This window comes from Suhomyces tanzawaensis (genome assembly GCF_001661415.1).
Source record: "Suhomyces tanzawaensis NRRL Y-17324 unplaced genomic scaffold CANTAscaffold_8, whole genome shotgun sequence".
Classification (NCBI taxonomy): Eukaryota; Fungi; Ascomycota; class Pichiomycetes; order Serinales; family Debaryomycetaceae; genus Suhomyces; species Suhomyces tanzawaensis.
The window spans coordinates 456,322-475,246 of record NW_017963643.1 but is presented as its reverse complement, the minus strand read 5'-3'; the positions used below and the strand labels follow the sequence as shown (position 1 = coordinate 475,246).

Sequence of the window (18,925 nt, the reverse complement as noted above, 5' to 3'; positions counted from 1 at the left end):
TATTAATTCTCGAAACACAATAAACCTTCAGGTGACATGTTCATCCAACCCGAATTCTTTTCATTTTTAACAAAAAGTTAACAAATCAATAAAAATTCAAATTGACAAAAAGTCCACTCTACAGTGCTCCAACCTGTTACATCCACCTCCGAATTCATTTCTCATGAGGATAACTACGCTCATGGAGAGTTACAATGTCATTTCATGAAATGTGTTCCAGCCGCAAAACCTCAGCTGTTTTGTGCGACTTGTGGAGAACCTCCCAAAACAAATCTACAGCTATTGCCAAAGACCATAATGCTATTATTATTCCGGCCAACGCATCTGTTAAGTAATTTAAACCTGTAATAAGACCGTGGGTAAATTGTCACCATGATACTTCGCCGACTTCTTCATTATCCTCACTTGGCTACATTTCTGACTGGCTTTGCAAAACATCCTTACTACTCTGGAACGTGTTGCCTGACCAACAACCATGACTCGCGCCCCTCTTCTGCTCCCTACCCACTGACCATGCTGCAGGGGCCTAAAAGCCCCAGCCAGGGCCCCACCAGCCGTCTCCCTGACCGATTCTAGGCACGCCCCGCGCCAGCAATCGCCACACGCACCATGCAGTACACTGATAGCGAGGTCCATTTATACACTGCGTACTTACTACTACCTCCAAGCAGCTAGCCATAGCCACCACCATCATACCGCGTTGGCACCAGTGTCAATATCATCCCCGTCACACGTAGCTGCAGGCCTCCATCATGAACGACAGTGTGTTCGAGGACATCGAACAGGACAACAATCCCTCTTTCTACGGCAACCAGTCCATCTTGACCGACCCCTATGGACACCAACAACCGCCTCGATACGAGCCCCCTACGGGATCGGACAGCCTCAACCTCGCAGGATCGGCCCATAGAAGAGCATCCTACTCCACGTTGGTGCCCCCCAGCAACGACCTCATCAACAGCTCCATTGGGCTCTCCAACCAAATCCAGGAGTACATCAACGACCCCAACTTGAAAATAGAGATTGTATCCAGCGAAAGGCTCGTCAATTCGTCCGTTATTGTCTACTCCATCCAATTATACATAGACAAGGGCAAGGACCACCCCGAGAACAACCGCACCTCTATCATTGTCAAGAGACGTTACAGTGAGTTCAAGTCGTTGAGAGATAACCTCTTGAAGCTCTATCCCACATTGATCATTCCCCCCATCCCTGAAAAGCATTCCATCTTCAGTTTCATCGTCAACTCAATCAACAATTCCAACGAAGTCAACATAATCGAAATGAGAAGGAGATACTTCAAGAACTTTTTGAACGACCTTATATTCGAATCCTCGACCGAGTTGAGGAATTGCGTTTTGCTACACAAGTTTTTGGACCCTAACTATGAGTTGTGCTGGTACAACGCTATCAACGAGCCTCCCGTGAACTTGATTCCAGATAATTTACTATTGGCTAATCCCATCAACCCCATTGACCAGAATGGGCTCTACTCCTTATTTCCAACCGTCAATGGGTTTGATTACCATTCCAATATTGATAATTTGAGCTCTTTAAAGCGGTTGAACGAGGACTTAGCAAATTTGAAAGATCAAATCAAGTTATTTGATTCTAAGGGTAGGGAATACTTAAGGATACATGGAAATGATAACACAGAAGAAGAACCGGACTTTTTAATAGACAACTACGACCATTTTGAAGAAATACCCAAAAATCTAATCAATTTTGAAGTGAAGTTCCATCACATTATAAAAATCTTATACGATCTCGATAAAGTTAATGCCAGAACCATTAAGGACTACAAGTCGGTAATAAATTCATTGATTGAATTAGGTGGAAATTTGAATAACTTCTCATTACAGATTTATGAATCCTCTAGTTATCAACAATCCAGGCCTTCTTCTGAGATCTCGGAACCCAATAGTTTGAGTTTGGCAATTGAAAAGTTTGGTTCCACCATCGATTCTAACTTTTTGAATTTAGAGAGTTTTATTGTTAATGATTTAATACCAGAATGGCAGGAACCAGTTCACCAACTTGTGCAATACTACATTTCAAGTTTGCACCTTATTAAGTTTTATAAGTACAAGGTCGTACAGTACAAGTTATTGTACAAACTCAAATTTGCCAAGTTCCAAGATCTCATGAACTTATCTACCAACCCAGCATTATTAGCATCTGCAGATCCGTCATCGCCAAACTCAGCATCGAACTTGGACCATTTGAAGGACTTGAACAGCCCCAGTTTAAACAGCACGTTGGAAAGAATCGAGGCCAGAAAAAAGAGAGGTGGATCCTTAGCTACTAAGAAGTCATGGTACGGTCTTTTTGGTGGCAATAATGGATACAATAAACAGTTCTCGCAAACCTTACTCAGCAATGAAGATGAACCGGTAGTGGCCAACGGAAACGCACAGGGCAAGTACAAAAACGTCGTGATCAAGAAGGAGTTGAATAAATTGAACCAGTTGATTGAACTTACCAACCAAGATATGATCAAATTGACTGCACAACTCAGTAAGACTTACGAGGAGTTCTTGGAGAAGTTGGAAAAGAAGTGGCTAGAGTTGATGATCAAATTTATACAAAAGGGCAAGCAATTGTTCGAGGAGAATCTCGCCAACTGGACCGAGTTTAAGGATTCCTTATCCATCGCGTAGCTGGATGAATGATAAGTACTTTGCTAGATATGAAAACAATACATCAGGATAGATAAACCCGTCACTGACGGTACTCGTAGCGAGAGATCATAGTGAGATATTCCCCCTGCTCTCCCTAATTTTTCGGGCGCCGCGGTACCCACCTCCCACGGTGGAAGCAGAAGGCCCCCTACACAAACTCTTTCAGACAGCACTTGATCTAGGCCTAGAATAGTTCAAAAACAACCTAAATTTGCTAATAATCCCAGGGGACATATTTAGCTCGGTAAATCGCTTTCTTCACACCAATAATCTCCCATTTACCCGTTCCTCTCTCCAAGCCCTGTTGTCACTCGCCAACTGTGCCTGTGGAACCTCCCACTAGTTGTTGCTCGCACGACAATCGGTGGCAACAAATCCAGCTGCGACCACTCTATCGAGACGGCTAATATAACACTCCACAACCACCGCATCATGTCAGCAATGGACGTAGATTACGACGCATCCACCGTCTTGGCTACTCTCAGACTGGAGACCGAGTCTGGAGACTTAATAAATTTGATCTACCAGCTCGAAGACTACTACGAGAGAAAGTTATGGCATCAACTCACATTAGCGTTGGATGAACTCTACCATTCGGAAGAGGCTTCTGCCGACTTGAAATTCAAGATCTACAGATCGTTCGTCAATCAGTTCTCCTCCAAATTGAACCCAATAAAAGTGGTTGACTTCCTCTTGGAAAGTTACCACAGCCAGCCCCAGGAAACCTTGGACAACTTGTTGGAGTTGAAGGAACAGTACATCAAGGAATTGAAGAGAGCCAACAACTACAAGGCCGGCGATGATGAGGCCTCCTTGCAATCGTTAGTCAAATCAGACGAATCCGTCGCATACGTCAGTTTACAAATAGCCAGATACAAGCTTCTCTTGAATAAGGTATCCGAAGCAGAAGAAATCTTGGACGAATTGAAGGACCTGTTTGGGGCCACTGGTGACGAGGGCCACAACTTCGAGAACCCAAAGATCAACTCTGCCTACTACTTGGCCAAGTGTGAACTTTACAAGATCAACGAAAACTACAACTTATTCTACTCCAACGGATTGTTATACTTGTCATCTGTTGACAACAATTTGTCGGAGGCACAAAAAGTCAAGTTATGCTACGAATTGTGTATCGCCGCTTTGTTGGGAGACAAGATCTACAACTTTGGTGAATTGATTTTGCACGATATCTTGAATGCTATTAAGGACGAGTCCAGCCAGTACAATTGGTTATACCATTTGATCCAGAACTTGAATTCCGGTAATTTGACCCAGTTCAACCATTGGTTAGCCACTGCCTTCAAGAAATCTCCATTTTTGACCAAGTTCGACGTATTTTTGAAGCAGAAGATTATCATCATGAGTTTGTTGGAGTTGATCTCCTTGAAGTCAACCACCAACAAGCAGTTGACCTTGCAGGAAATTTCGAGCTTCACCGGAACTTCGATCAACGACGTGGAGCACTTGATCATCAAGTGTTTCTCGTTGAACTTGATTAAGGGCTACATCAACCAGATTGACGAGATCTTAGTAGTCACCTGGTTGCAGCCCCGTATTTTGAACTTGGACCAGGTCAATGTGTTGTATAAGCATTTGTTGAGCTGGGACGACCAGGTCGAAACATTGGCCAAGAACGTCTACAAGAATGGAGGTTCTGTGTGGGCTGGAATATAGTGTATTCAGCTTAATAGAATATTAGAAACCGCACACTGTGAGTTGTAGAACGAAAGAGTAGAGCGAGAAAGAATGCAGACCCGCTACCAGGTCTTCCCAGGAGCCATTTCACGAGTCGACTTCAGGCAGTCAATTCCTATCGCCTAAATTGGGGTTAGGATGAGGATAAAAAACCATACACTATTCACTCGATGCCCTGGATCTGTCTTGCATGAAGCTTTGACGATACAACCCTTCAAAAATTGTCATAAAATAGTCATTTAGGTTCATTTAGTAGGATCAATAGAATTAGGTCGAATTGTCTTGGATTAGGCAAGATGAGCATAAAAGTAGCTCCAGAGACAAATAATGAATAGTGTTTGATAGAGGTAGTCATGCAGCAGAGAAAGACTCGATACTAGCCAGAGGTCAAGTCTTAAGCCGGAATAATGGGTTTGGCAGGGCTGGAGAAATTTAATTTCGTGGCTCACTACCGCAGCTACCTATGCGATAATGCAAAAGAAGACCAGCGTATGACCATTGTGTAACATTGAGTGACCATTCCAGTATCCAGCGTTGCACATCCAATTCGTATTGCGGGAATTGTCCTTTACAAGGTTCATTCCGTGCAGCTGGTGGTAAAAGTACATCAATGGTTGTTGCGTGGGAGCAGCACACCGGCTTCTTCTGGCTTCTAAAACGATGCCCTAACTGTAGGCACGGGTAGCAGTACCTCCTTCCCACCCTGAGCACTAACACTTTTCTCTAAGCAGCAACCTCAATCTACCCTTGAACACTACAGACTTCTCTCACTAGTACCTCCTCTCCATGAACCCACTCTACGCTCTTTTTCACCTTGGAACTCTCTCAAGACTCCCACAGCACTGAATAATGAATGCACACTTCGTCTCCCGCTTCTCCTGCCTTCGTCCTCTCCATTCCTCTCCGTTCTTCTTCCTTCGTCTCCCGCTTCCTCCGCCAATGCCTCCACGACTGCCTGGTTCCTTGGCGTGTCCCGCGCCCATACTTGCGAGCCACCGCGACATCCTAAATCATTCTCCACCACTACCCTCTTCCTGGTAATGCTCCTTCTACCATACATCAGCGTACTCCCACTCCTCTCGTTGGTTGCTGCCAACAGAGTGGACTTCGACCAGGACGTCAATTCCCAGGTGTGTGCTGGCATATACTCCAAGCACGACTGGGGTGGATCATCCAAGCCCCACATAGCGTTCACCCTCAACCAGTATGGGGATGAAAAATACAGTGGTGGCGGCAAGAAGGAACTCGAATACAAGAACAAAGACGCCATAGCCGTAAGCTATGTGGTGTTCGAGTACAAGGACTTGAGCAACATCGGAGTGCGTGACCAGGACGGCAAGATGAACTACATCTGTGACGACATAGCCATCAACGAGGGCTTGTGTGACAAGAAGCAGAAGGACAAGTTCATCGTCAACAACAACGTCACCAACTCGACGGTGTTGACCAACGTGTTGACCCACTTGGGCCCTGCCCAGATCGACTACCCCATCAACAAGACCGGCTACTACTGTGTGGCCACGTTCACGTTCAGCGACAAGAAGTACCACGGACGGATCAACTTCCAAAACGCGTTCGGTGAGTTGAGTGCCAGTGAAATCCCAAAGTTGCCCGCCTACGGCATCTTGGCGGTGTGTTACGCCATCGCCTCCGCGCTCTTTGGATTCCAGTTCTTCAAGAAAAGAAAGGAAAACCAGATCTTGCCCTTGCAGAAGTACTTGTTGGCCATGATCGGCTTCTTGACCTTCGACACCGTGGTGGTGTGGTCCTACTACGACTTGGTCAACAGAACAAAAAACCCAGCCTCTAAGTTTGTGCTTGCCTACATGGGGTTCTTGTCCATCTTGAACGCCCTCAAGATCACCTTCTCGTTGTTTCTCTTGTTGTTGATTGCCTTGGGTTACGGCGTTGTCACTCTCAAGTTAAAGAAAAAGGTGATGTTGAGATGCAAAATCTTGGCTGGTGTCCATCTTCTCGCAACCGTGGTATATCTTGTTTCTACCTACTATAACGGACAGAGCAACTCTACTCTGTCTTCCAGGGATTTTGGTGAGGACGATTTTGGCGGCTTGTTGGGCATGATTCCTTTGATTCCAGTCACCCTCACATTATCAGCATACTACTTGGCCATCTTGATTTCTATCAAGGCCACCACCGCCAACTTGCACCAGCAACGTCAAGTCATCAAGTTGCAATTGTATGAGAGACTTTTCAGAATCATCTTTGTCGCTGTGGTCATGACGCTTGGTGGATTTACCTTCTCGTCGTTCATATTCTTAGGAATGAACAATACTGAGATCGTGGAGGAGCACTGGAAGTCTGCGTTCTTCCTCTTTGAGTTCTGGCCCAGTGTTGTGTTCTTCTTTGTGTTTGTGGGGATCTCCTGGTTGTGGAGACCCACCGAGACCAGTTACATGTTGGCAGTGTCCCAACAATTGTCTGGAGGGGAGAATATTGGCGAGGATGGCGAGGAACAGACGGGAGCTGGCTACCACCAAGGTCACGAGTTCGAGTTGGACGACTTGTCGTTATTGAGCCATAGCGATCATGAACAGGCCCGTGACAACGACAGCTTCGAATTGAGAGACTCTTCGGGTCCCTCCACCGCTCCACCCGTGTACGAGGAGTTGGAAAACGACAACAATAAGAAGAATAAGAAGGACCTCCATGTGGAAAACGATAACACCTTATTTGACGTGGGTGAGGACGAGAGTGACCATGATAGAGACGATAGATTAAGAGATTAGCGCTATCAACAAAAGATTTAATTAGAGATATTGTTCTTTAAATTAATCACATATCCAAGTACTGAGTAGAATGGTTAATTAGAAGATACACAAAGTATGACCAGTCAAACCTCTATGGTTGTAGAGAATGAGGGCCCTTCACACCCTATGGAAAGGTAGAATGGGAGAATAGCCATCATGTTTAATTCCAGAAGGTTCTTTGCACGTAAGTGCTGAGCAGAATGGTGAAGCTAGGGCTTTCTATTATAATTCCATATCAAAGTGCTAGGATTAGTTAGGTTATTCAATCACATAAGTACAGAACAATACATTGCTGAAATGTAAGATCTTTTCTTAATCACGTATCGCTGCGTAGAATTGTGTGTTAATAGATTACATACCAAAATACTGAATAGAATGTTCAAATTAGAGAATGCTGGTGGACTGTGCAACATGTATTGGTGTCTTCAAAACCCACATGGGTCATCGGTGGAGGTTCAGCAAGCCCTTGGAATTTCCTTGCACAATATTGCTTCCCTCCGCGTATTACAACGTGTGCCCTTGCAGAGCTATTCAAGCAAATTATTATCTACATCTTATCAAGTTCAATTTTTGAAGTTCATCCTCGCACCAACATTTGCTCGCCTAAAATACTAATTCCACTTTAATTAATGGAAGCAATAATATAGATAGAAGTAAAATAATTCAAACTCATTTCAATAATTTAATTTAATTTACAGCTAAGTGTTACAATTTTTAGTACCACCCTACCAACCATTGTATTCCTGTTCGGCAACCTTATCGGTTAACTACGAGTCACCACCAGGCAATTTCACTCGCTCTGTTACGCGTCATCGTCGTAATTCACTCAACAGAACCCCACTACTCTCTTGAATACCCAGACTCCACACACCCTTCAGCTTCTGACCATTTTAGACCCCTCTTGACGCGCCAAACCCGTCCCTCGCCATCTCGTTTCTGCGCACTCTGACCATCGCGAAAAACGATCAATTGCAAATAATCGCAGGTGCTCCAAACATCACCACTTCTACCAGCGCTTTGTCCGGTACTATTGGCATCTCGCAGTCCTCCTCTGGCAATCGCTGCTATAATGATGTCCCGCCAACAGCCCCAGTCGTTGAGCATGACCGCAACCAGCTCCCCAGGAATAGCCGACCCCAGTCTCCTCAAATTGCGCAACGACATCAGTCCGCAAATATGGGCCCAGACGCCCAAGAGCTTGCCTCCAACGACTCTCACTGCTCTGCTGAAGTCTCCCTCGCTAACTGACAGCGATGTCTCCGCAGACTCCCGTGTTTTCCTCCAAACTCCGGCTCCTATCAGTGCGGTTGCACCACCGTCTGTCCACAGCGGGTCCCCCATACCGTCCAGAGCTCCACCAGTGTTCCTGATGGGGCCTGTCACCTACACCGACCATGTGGCTGTCTACAAGCCTGATCGCAAGTTGAACCGAAAGTATCGCAGCTACTTGAAGCAGCACGGAGTCATGCTGTTCTTGACCCAGTTCATTCCATCCACCGTCTCCAAAGCCGATCTCTGTAAGTTGATTCTCGACTTGGGATACTCCAAGTACCTGCTTCGTACCGTGGAGTCGTTGACTCCCAAGCAGGTGGTCAAGGTGCTCATGAATCTCTTGATCAACGACAAGATCGTGGTGTCGCGTACTTCCACGCCAGCCCCCATATACTCGTTTGAAAACTTGTTGGCCCACTTGAAGACTGCTAAGAAAATCATGGTAATCACAGGTGCAGGCATCCTGACTCCGTTGGGCATTCCTGACTTCCGGTCGTTCAAGGGATTGTACACCCAGTTGAAGCACTTGAACTTGAAGGACCCCCAGGAAGTGTTCAACATCGACACATTCAACCGCAACCCCAACATCTTCTACTCCATAGCCCACATGATTCTTCCCCCAGAGGACAGATTCACCATTTTGCATTCTTTCATTAAATTACTTCAAGACAAGGGAAAACTACTCCGAGACTACACCCAAAACATCGACAATTTGGAGTCGAGAGTCGGCATCCCCAAGCACAAATTGGTCCAATGTCACGGCTCGTTTGGAACAGCCACTTGCATAACTTGTCACAGCAAATACTCTGGGTCCATGATCTTTGATCATATCAGACATAAACAGGTCCCAAGGTGTTTCTCCTGCTATAAAGATATCAGTATGAACGACGAAGTCGCAATCAACTATGGTGTGATCAAGCCGGATATCACTTTCTTTGGGGAAGAGTTACCCAAAAACTTCCATGGATCAATCAAAAGCGATATCAACGACTGCGATTTGGTCTTGGTGATTGGAACCTCGCTAAAGGTCTATCCAGTGGCTGGAATCATAGACAGAGTACCCAGTTACATTCCTCGTATCTTGATCAACAAAGATGACCTACCAGGTAAGAAATTCGACTTGAAGTTACTTGGCGATAGTGACGATACTGCTTCTTATATTTCGAAAATACTCGGGAAAGATTGGGATATACCCAACAAAGATTACTGTAATGAAAATGAAATTAGAATTGAAAGAGACGAGCTGGATAGAAGTATATATAGGGTAAAGTAATGCTAAGGCAAGTTAGTTTAAACTAGAATGGATAAATAACAAAAGCTGGACTGGCAACTTTGTAACGCTTCATTTTAGTTCATCCAATCTTTGGACCAACTTCAGTTCAACATCGCTCCAGTTATCAACCAAGCCCCTGTAGAACTTGATCTCTTGGTCGCACAACCCCAACATACTTGCTTTCAATTCATTGCGGTTGAATCTGTCCCAATTTGGATACTCCTCGGTGATTATCTTGTGGGTTAAATCATTGACCAATTTAGTTTGAGCTTCAATTTCGTTTTCCAATTGAATAGTTTTTTGCTGTAATTTCTGCACCTTTTGGTCACTAACTGTAGAGCCAATATGGGCAGTGGCCGATGTAGACAATGTATCTTTTATGAGCTGTGTTGTATTGTTAACCAAGCCACCAGAATTATGATTCATCACTGGTGTTGGTGGTGGATGGTGCTGGTGACTTCCGCCACCCCCAAGATTAGCCAACTCCGATCTAGCCTTATTGAGATAATCCTGTAGTACTTGCAAGTCTATCTTCTTATTATGCTGAAGCTCAATCAAATTTGTCAAGCTTGCTATGTATTTGGCACAATCCTTAAGGGCCACCAAAAAAGACTCGTCGATATAATGATGCAACTCGGACCAGTTCTTCAGGAAATAGTCTAGGGAGGAGGAAAATATTTTGAAGTTGTTCAAAATAGAATCGTTTTCTCCTACGCTTGTTCTTTTTGAAGGAGTAGATGGTTCTGACTGATTTTGGTCTACCAGCTGAAGGATGGACAACTTCATAATTTGTGCCAGGAATTGTTCGTAGTCAATGCTTAAGTCATGGTTTTTCTTATTCAACTTGACAAAAATCTTATCGAGTTTAACCAAGTTCTCGTATAGTCTCTTCAATTTATCATTGATTTCTAAGATATCCTTGTTGGTTTCTCTCTTGTGCTTGGAAGGAGTCAAGAAATTCATCACGGTTTCTGTGATGAGGTCTTCATTCACAACCTTATTGACGAATCCTCCGTTGGCATCTTCGTCCTTGTAGTTAATCTTTAAGTTTTTGGTAAAGGTGGTCCAGTCATTGGCATCACTTATGAACAAGTGAAAAATGGACAGCTGGGAAAGATACTTGTGTTGGAGAATGAACTTTACAAATCTGTCAAGCGAGTGCAATCTCTTGTGGACAAACTCGGTACTGAAGGTGTCACCCGTCAAGTATTTGAAGCTCAGTTTTGAAGGCATTGGGGGTATCAATAGCGTTGGATAGTCATTTGTCAAACAGTCGTGAAGTATACGGAAATCTCCGTATCTTCTACGCACCTTGATGGTAGCACTGGGGTCTTTCTTCAGGGTCGAGAGCTTTAACACTGCGGGATGATCAGTTGTAGTGGCTAATAAATATGAGATGAATGGTTTGGAGCTGGCATCAACATCTCTTATGGGGGTAGTCACGGTGGCCGCGATCGAGTACTTCTCAAACTGGGCTGCAATGGCTTCGTCTGCCGCACCCGTATCCTTGTTATTGTCGCTCGTAGCACCCTTGTCTGATACAGAAGGTGCAGGAGAAGAGACAATGGTGGTTTCTGTCTGGTCAGCATCTTCGGTGTGGTTATCGGTGGTGGTGGCTGGCTCTGGACTAGGCCTGGTCTCAGGGTGAGGAATTGGTGCTTCAAGCTCAGGAGAAGTTGGAGCGGCTTCTTCTTGGTGTGGGGGTTCCACAGGATTCGTCAATTGCTCTTTAGGGGCTTCCTCGACGGGGTCTTCGTGGGGTTGTTCCTCTTGGTGCAACTTGTGGGTGTCTTCAATTTCTTCCGGAATCAGGCTGTGGGCACCGGAAACGGAGGGGGAGGCTGGCGGGTGGTCGATCTCGCCACGGTCCCACTGGATCGACGTGAATTGGTCCTCGGAGCTCATGGTAGAGGATTGTGTTAGCAATAAGGGTTGAGTGTGGCAATTAATTTTGGGGAGCCCTCAGGTGCGCAGGAGGGAGTTCGCGTGACCTATATCACGTGACTCGTCTACGCCAGATCGTACTATATGTCAATTACTATACTAGAGAACAAGCCAGACACCCGAGGCCACGATGGACACCCCGATGATGGCGGTGATAATGCCTGCTCCGGCAGTATCGCCAGCACCCAATTTCAAGGGACTGGCGTTGGTGTTGGTGACCGCGTAGCCTCCAGCAGGATTGCCCTGGGACGATCCACCAGTGGTGGCGGTGTAAATAGGGAATTTGTTGGCCTGGAGATTTGTCATGGCTTCCAACGCACACATCTGCTCACCCAACCCGAATTTCCCGTCCCAGCCGCCTGTGAACCAGTTCAAGCCGCAGGTGACACCATCAGTACCACCAGAACACGAGTTGGCAGCAGCGTTGGCTGCATTGACGAGCCAGGGCCTGATGACAGCTTCGGTTTCAGGCACCAAGGTCATGGTCAACCCTAAGAACCGCGAGAAGTACGCCTTGAACGATCTTTGATCCTGATTACAGGTATTGGAGGGCTGGCACGCAGCCTCGTACATGATGTCGTACTCGGTGCCAAAGAACACCACGGCTCCCTTCAACAATTCCAAGGTTCTGTTTCTCCATTTTTCGTCCTCAGTGTAGTTGTACAAGTAGGCGCAGCCAGCCAAGAACAACCCGTGGTTGTAGGTCCACTGGTAGGGCGAGATGTCCGAGCAGTTGTCGACCTCGAGCCCATCAACAATCTTCCAGTAGGGGCCGGGGATGATCAAATCGGAGTCTATCATCCAGTCCCATACCTTTTCGGACCAGTCAGCGTAAGAATCGTTTCCAGTGTATCTGGCCAACCTGGCACCGATGTGGAACAAACACCCGTTGGAAACCGAGTTTTTGTAGTTGTAACCCGAGTTCCACTGGAAAATCTGCCATCTCAACCCTCCACCGCAGTGCTCGGGGTCCCATCTGGCACTCATGGTGTTGAACACCGCCTGGGCGAGCGCAAGCCACTGCTTCTTGGGGTCCTTGGGGTTGGTGAAGTTCTTCTCGGCCGCAGCGATCACAGCCACGCCCCAAAAGCCCTGATCGTCATTTCCTTCGGTGGTGGACTCGTTCAAGGGAATGTAGTTATAGTCGTCTCCTGTCTGGTACTCCATCGCCTGCTGGATGACGTCGTGGTAGGTGTTGTTTTCCATGTAGTAACTGTAGTCGATCAACGAGCCCCAGGCGCCACCTGCCTCCCACCAATAGTAGGGAGGGATGAACTTTCCGATGGTACCTCCACGGCGGTAGCCGTCGTAGTAGTTCATGAGCCCATCGGCCACAAGTGCGGCGTTTTGCTTGATGTTGGTGAGGTTGTTGGTGTCCATATGGAGCGCCTGGACCATGCCCACCACGGAGGCGAGGATGATGTATGGATGGAGCTTCATCTAGCGAGGGTAGTCTGGATGGTTAGTGAGATTTGCCAGTTCTCATAAACGTCAGCTGGGAGTGCAGGTGGGAAATACGCGTGGCAGGGGGAGCCAAGGCCAAGCCAAGGTAGGCTGAGTACAGGGAAGGGCAGGTACTCAGAGGGATGGCAGAAGCGATGGCAGTGGCGAGCCAGTACCACCAGTCACTAGCGGGACCGGCCTGGTGCCAGCTGGGCCAGCCTGGTGGCAGTTGTGGGCGGGTCCTGGCGTCGGTGTCCGATCCAGGCTGAGTATGGGGTAGTGCGAGCAGATGAGCAGATTAGTGGGATCGGCATTGATGGTTGCTTGTAACTGGGCTATTGCGAGAAGGCATTAAATTTGAGCTGTTCCCTGGATGTTAGCTAGAACAGTAATGAAGTTGAGCTGTCCGCTCGATAACTGCCTGGTGCTAGAAATGAGAGGGTGTATAGTACTATTCACTGTAAAATAGTCTACTAAAGTATAGATCCTATGCCCTGGTGTTTCAACCATAGTAGCATATAAGAAAGAAGATGAGCTCTAGCGACTCATCATAGCCTATTTTTGGGCCATATTTGAACTCCTGATGTAATAGCATAGTTCTCTAGAAATTATATCAGCCAAGTTGTGGGGTCCAGATATAACATGCAGTTTTGTTAGTGTCATCGATTACATTTATGTGAAGTGGTTTTGAACAGGTTAACAGCTGTTCTTGGTCATATTGAGGAGTTGTCAGGCCAATTAAGAGAACATCTATGGGGTGCGATGAGGTCTAGTAAGCTGAATGCGATGGGTAAGCTGGGATTTCACTGGTGATAATAACTAAGCTATCTGGTGGTGGTACCTGGTGCATAACTGGTACAGCACTCTTCTATATGCTATACCAGCTGGTGCCGTGCCTCCTCGATTCTAGCACCCCTTCCCCATTTCTACTCGCTTGATACTGATACATTTACTCTACTATACACGAGAAGGGAACGCCGGAATGTAGTCCAAAACGTGCACCAAGCAGGGCTGTGGTAGAGACTCTCATCTAAGTCACTTCAATAGCTTCTCTCATCCCTTCTTGTTTCAAGTCATGGGAATATGTCTCGTTTGACACAGAAATGCTTGTAAGTCACTCCGATAACTGTCCTCTACCATCAAATCCCCTCCCAATCATCTTCTTCCTATCCTCTACTTGAACGCAGGATCCAAGATCTCAGCAGTGCCCTCCTTTTTGTAGTCGCCTCGAGCATTGAGCACCGAATTGATATGGTTAACCTGCCCAAGAGGCAAACCTGAAGAATGAGTGTTCTCTTCGCTCTCCTCGTCGGTGTCGGCCTCGGCCTCGAGACTCTTGCTCTTGAGAATACTCTCATCCTCGAAATCGTCGTCGCTGGCATCTTCTTCTTCCTCTTCCTCTTCTTCTTCTTCCTCCTCCTCTTCCTCCTCTTCTTCATGGCCATAAACTCCAAACACCTCTTCAAAGTTGACAAAATCACTGATGAACGCATCCTTGCTCATGTTCTTCAAGAACAGTTGAACCTCCTCAGGAAACAAATCCAACACTCCGATCAACTTGTCGTACACCACCTTGGCAGTTGCCAAGTTATAGTCAATACTTCCGCCAGGAATCTCGGTCCGTTCATACTTCAACTTGTTGAATATCTCACTGACCTTGTCCTTGACCTCAATAGAATACTTGGTGTTGCTGGGCTTGAAGATTTGATGGTTCACCTTGACGATCAACAAATTGTGCTTGCGGTTGTAATTGAAGTACACTGACGAGTTCTTGATCTTTATCAATTGCTCGTGGTTTTGCTCGGAAAATCCCAGATAGATGAAGTTGTAGAAACTCTTGATGGATGAAGTGTTCTTGATATCATTCAAGTTGGTGGAGATTTGGTTGAACTCGATGCCCACAATTGCTATTATTGGCTCAATGTAAAGTGACTTCAAGTTGTTCAATAAGTGGGTCCTGACCTGTTTTTCGGTCAATCTGAGCATGTTGCTGTTATTGGACTCACTCTTGCCCACTGTAGAATCAAACTTACCCAAATTACTGGTGAAGTCTTCGTTAAATTCCTTGAGGTACACTAAGTTGGTGATGTTTTCGTTGTTTTTCTTCTTTTCCAAGATAGTCACCAAGAACTTTTGGAAATCATAATACACATTCTTGTAAGAGTACGGATCGACGTCTTTAGTAATATTACCATCTTCTTCCTCGCCCTTATTTCCTAATTTCGACAACTCGCTGTAGATATCTTCTTCTTTTGTTTCGATCTCAGCGTAATCATAGTGCTTACGCTTGTAGTAGTTAGGAAGCTCTAGTTTGTTGATTTTTGGTAAAGGTTGGAATGGCTTAATTTGGGAGATCTGTGCGTTTTGGAACTGCTGGGGCTGGATTGCCTGCTGCTGCTGTCCTTGGGGCTTGTATGATTGTTGCACATGCAAGTTTCTTCCGGGAGTCTGGGTGTAGTTGGATTGTTGTGGAACGGAGGTGAATGCCTGGATTGGAATGGTGGCAGATTTGAACGTGTACTGCTGGCTCGAAGCTGGGGTGTGGGTGGGAGCAGCGGTAGCAGCCTGGACCACTGGACTCACGTAATTGGGATTGCTGAGGACCTCGTTGATTTCCCGCTCGTAGTTGAACGGTTTGTTATGGAATCTTCTGAAAAAGTCGTCTTTCAACAACCCTTCTTCCTCCATGAAATTTCCCGTCAAACTCTGCTCCTTGAACTGCTTGAGCCCGTAAAGCATGGTTTCTTCGGCCAATGGCTTTCTGGAGTTTTTCTTGTTTCTTTCGATGATTCTACACTTGGCACACGTCCGATACTGCATGACTTCTGGAGGCTCGTCGTCGAGTCTCTTTCTCTTACAACGACGGCATCTTCTGACTTCGTGTGACATGATGGATCAGGAACTATCTGGGTGTTGTGGTTGTTTTGATGCTTAACGTGGGGCCAGAATCAGCAAATACCTGGTCAGGGATGAAAACTAGGGTGGTGTGGAAGGAGTGGCAGGCGCTCAGAGGGCCAATGGTGTGTTCTATCCAAGCTGGAGCCGTGGTCTCTAACTCAGTAACTTAGTCTGTCTTAGAAGACGGTTCGCTCTGAAAAATCGCACTGTTGACTTTGTAGCAGTGAGAACGGTAGCGGCAGTTCAGCAAATGGAGGTATTTGCAAATCGAGCGTGGATTGATGGGTGCAGAGCAGGTTGTTGCGTAGCTGATGGATCTGGGGGGGCCAGGGAGTACACGGGGATTACTTACAAAGAAATTGGGGAAAATTTTTCCCCAGTAGTTATTTTCCATGGTGAAGTAAAAAATGGATCACGTGCAGTCGCCAAATTGGCAGTGCCAAAAAACACCGGTGGCGACCACGAAGAGTTGGGGGACGAATGGGAGGAAGGAGAGGAGACTACGAGTGGTTCTGACGGGCGATGGGCCAGCCAGAGGTGGTGGATTTTCACCGGTCGAGCGAACTGAAAAAAGCGCGGGTGACAGAAGCTGGCCATGGAATGGCAGCAGGTCGAGCACGGGGCCTCGTTGGGAAGTTATAGTGGGCGATAGGGCCAGTGGGAAAAGGGGCCAGGTGGAAAGTCTGTCACGTGATCTGTGCTCACGTGACGTGTCACTATCGGTATCTTCCCGGCGCCCCGCTGCAGCCGCAGTGGCCGTCGATTGCGGAGTCCGACTTTCACCAGACCAACCAGACTGGCGAGCCGTGGCCACCAGACCGACACAGGCCCCTCGTACGGCCGTAGACCCCTCCTAACACCATAGATCCCTCTTACCACCATCTCTCGCACCCTCTCCGGCCCTCACACCCTCCCTCTCCCTTCCCTCTCCTACCCAGCCTCCTCGTCCATCGTACCAGGGTGTGCGCGCACCACGATTGATCATTCGGGGACTACCACCACCAATTGACGATCCACCACGACCTCCTCCACTACTCCCCACTACCCCCACTAATCCATCCCTAGACCAATCGGCGTAGCACATCCATAGAACCAAAACAGCACAGCCAGAATGTCTAAGATTGTCCGTTCCATCAAGAATGTGGCCAGCGGCTATTCATCAGTCCAGGTGTTGGTCAGAAACGCCACCTCCAACGACCCTTCGGGACCCACCACCTACGACATGGAAGAGATCTCGTCGTACACCTACACGTCGCAGACAGACTTCATGGAAATCATGGACATGTTGGACCGTCGATTGAACGACAAGGGCAAGAACTGGCGCCATGTGGCCAAGTCGCTCACAGTATTGGACTACTTGGTGAGATTCGGATCGGAAAAGTGTGTGCTCTGGTCCAAGGACAACCTCTACATTATCAAGACGTTGAGAGAGTTCATCCACATCGACGAGGCAGACAACGACCAGGGCGCCATCATCCGGGTCAAGGCCAAGGAGTTGGTTTCGCTCTTGCGGGACGACGAGAGATTGAGACACGAAAGATCGCTCGCAGCAGACGCCAAGGACGGCAGACGCTCCCGTCCTAACAGATCCAGAAGAAACACCACCACTAGACCCCCTAGAGACCAGCCCTACGATGAAGACTTGGAACGTGCCTTGGAAATCTCCCGCATAACTGCCGAAGACGAGAAACGCCGCAAGTTTGAGGACGAAAACGACCCTGACTTGGCAGCTGCCCTCAAGTTGTCCATGGAAGAAGAGGAAATGAGAAAGCAGAGCCACCTGCAGAACCAAAACTTGTTGGACTTGGATGACGGTCCCCAACAACAGTACGCCATCAACACCGGTTACTACCAACCTCAACAATTCTATGTCCAGCAATCCCAGCCCCAGCAACAGTATGACATGTTTGGAAACCCTATACAAAACCCAATTGCCACCGGCTTGTATCAACAACAAACTTTCCAGCCTGATTACCAATACCAGCAACAGTTGGCTCAACAACAGTATGCCCAGCAGCAACAACAGCAACCATTCCAGCAGCAACAACCCCAATTCACCGGCTTCAACTTCGGTCAATCGCAACAACAGCAACAACCCCAGCAGTCTTTGCAGCCATTGAAGACAGGAAACAACAATCCATTTGCGATGTCGTCCGACCGCCCACAAAGCCAGCCACAATCCCAATCATTGAACGAATTATCGGACAAAAACCAATTCCAACAACAACCTCAGCAGCCTCAGCAGCCTCAACAATCTCAACCCCAATTTTACACCCAGCCCACGCAACTCAAACCCCAAAATACCTCATCTTCGAAGTTCAACGATTCTACTCATTCAGAATTGAACAATTTATTGGCCCAAGGTACTGGTATTGACACCTTTGGTAACACTGGAGCTAATAGAATTCCTCACCAACACACACAAACTCAGAATTTTATAAACTCAAGCGGTACAGGTTACAAGCAACAACTGAATGAAGTGAGATTGAGCTCCAACGCCACAGGAAATCCATTCTTGAATGTTGGAATCGGTTACCAAGGACAACCTCAACAGCAGCAACAACAGCAACAGCAACAGCAATCTATTAATCCAGCATACACTGGTTATGGATTTGGTAACCAACCAAACACTCAAAAGAGGAACGACGGTCCTAGCTTGATAGATATTTGAGTTATACATATAGACTATCTCTTACTTTGGTAACGGACCCATTCCCAGCGATCAATCCTAGAGATTGGTCTGAAAATCTTTTCTTCTTCGTATCATCTATACAGTTTTTGTGAGTAAATGTATTACAATCAAACAGCTTCTTGACCAGTACCAACCCCTTGGCAATTGTAACATGATAATATAGGCTACAAGTTATACATACTTCCGTAGGCAATTCGTTTAATCTACTGTGATCCTAGTAAAGTGAATTGTTTTTGTATTATATTACATTACTTGACTC

The 18,925-nt window shown here is 46.7% G+C and overlaps 10 protein-coding genes across 10 annotated transcripts; 7 read left to right on the top strand and 3 right to left on the bottom strand.

Moving 5' to 3' along the window:
• Nucleotides 1–604: 604 nt before the first annotated feature.
• CANTADRAFT_27497 (uncharacterized protein) lies at nt 605–2,601 on the top strand (the record flags this gene model as incomplete). The annotated part of the gene is made up of 1 exon (XM_020208126.1): nt 605–2,601. A coding segment is annotated over exon 1 (1,848 nt), but the record flags the coding sequence as incomplete, so codon positions are not given.
• A 512-nt stretch (nt 2,602–3,113) lies between these two features.
• Nucleotides 3,114–4,355, top strand: CANTADRAFT_92271 (proteasome regulatory particle lid subunit; the record flags this gene model as incomplete). The annotated part of the gene is made up of 1 exon (XM_020211934.1): nt 3,114–4,355. The coding sequence occupies one exon, from the start codon at nt 3,114–3,116 to the stop codon at nt 4,353–4,355; it is 1,242 nt and encodes a 413-aa protein (XP_020062254.1).
• A 1,061-nt stretch (nt 4,356–5,416) lies between these two features.
• Nucleotides 5,417–7,123, top strand: CANTADRAFT_56643 (uncharacterized protein; the record flags this gene model as incomplete). The annotated part of the gene is made up of 1 exon (XM_020210612.1): nt 5,417–7,123. One exon carries the CDS (start codon nt 5,417–5,419, stop codon nt 7,121–7,123), a length of 1,707 nt encoding a protein of 568 aa, XP_020062253.1.
• A 398-nt stretch (nt 7,124–7,521) lies between these two features.
• On the top strand, nt 7,522–7,821 carry CANTADRAFT_27495 (uncharacterized protein). The gene has a single exon (XM_020208125.1). It carries the CDS (start codon nt 7,556–7,558, stop codon nt 7,757–7,759), a length of 204 nt encoding a protein of 67 aa, XP_020062252.1. The 5' UTR covers nt 7,522–7,555; the 3' UTR covers nt 7,760–7,821.
• A 692-nt stretch (nt 7,822–8,513) lies between these two features.
• SIR2 (Sir2p) lies at nt 8,514–9,689 on the top strand (the record flags this gene model as incomplete). The annotated part of the gene is made up of 1 exon (XM_020210649.1): nt 8,514–9,689. One exon carries the CDS (start codon nt 8,514–8,516, stop codon nt 9,687–9,689), a length of 1,176 nt encoding a protein of 391 aa, XP_020062251.1.
• A 69-nt stretch (nt 9,690–9,758) lies between these two features.
• On the bottom strand, nt 9,759–11,594 carry SNX4 (Snx4p; the record flags this gene model as incomplete). The annotated part of the gene is made up of 1 exon (XM_020211271.1): nt 9,759–11,594. The coding sequence occupies one exon, from the start codon at nt 11,592–11,594 to the stop codon at nt 9,759–9,761; it is 1,836 nt and encodes a 611-aa protein (XP_020062250.1).
• Nucleotides 11,595–11,732: 138 nt separating this feature from the next.
• On the bottom strand, nt 11,733–13,073 carry DCW1 (putative mannan endo-1,6-alpha-mannosidase; the record flags this gene model as incomplete). The annotated part of the gene is made up of 1 exon (XM_020207023.1): nt 11,733–13,073. The coding sequence occupies one exon, from the start codon at nt 13,071–13,073 to the stop codon at nt 11,733–11,735; it is 1,341 nt and encodes a 446-aa protein (XP_020062249.1).
• A 1,937-nt stretch (nt 13,074–15,010) lies between these two features.
• CANTADRAFT_27493 (uncharacterized protein) lies at nt 15,011–16,297 on the bottom strand (the record flags this gene model as incomplete). The annotated part of the gene is made up of 1 exon (XM_020208124.1): nt 15,011–16,297. A coding segment is annotated over exon 1 (955 nt), but the record flags the coding sequence as incomplete, so codon positions are not given.
• On the top strand, nt 16,174–16,982 carry CANTADRAFT_327241 (uncharacterized protein). The gene has a single exon (XM_020208469.1). The coding sequence runs from the start codon at nt 16,382–16,384 to the stop codon at nt 16,829–16,831; it is 450 nt and encodes a 149-aa protein (XP_020062247.1). The 5' UTR covers nt 16,174–16,381; the 3' UTR covers nt 16,832–16,982.
• CANTADRAFT_27491 (epsin) lies at nt 16,701–18,836 on the top strand. Its single transcript, XM_020208123.1, has one exon. It carries the CDS (start codon nt 17,086–17,088, stop codon nt 18,643–18,645), a length of 1,560 nt encoding a protein of 519 aa, XP_020062246.1. The 5' UTR covers nt 16,701–17,085; the 3' UTR covers nt 18,646–18,836.
• The last annotated feature ends 89 nt before the right edge of the window (nt 18,837–18,925 follow it).

Coding starts and splice junctions, on each gene's coding strand:
- CANTADRAFT_327241 (XM_020208469.1), top strand. CDS start 16,382: ATGGATCACGTGCAGTCGCCAAATTGGCAGTGCCAAAAAACACCGGTG.
- CANTADRAFT_27495 (XM_020208125.1), top strand. CDS start 7,556: ATGTATTGGTGTCTTCAAAACCCACATGGGTCATCGGTGGAGGTTCAG.
- CANTADRAFT_27491 (XM_020208123.1), top strand. CDS start 17,086: ATGTCTAAGATTGTCCGTTCCATCAAGAATGTGGCCAGCGGCTATTCA.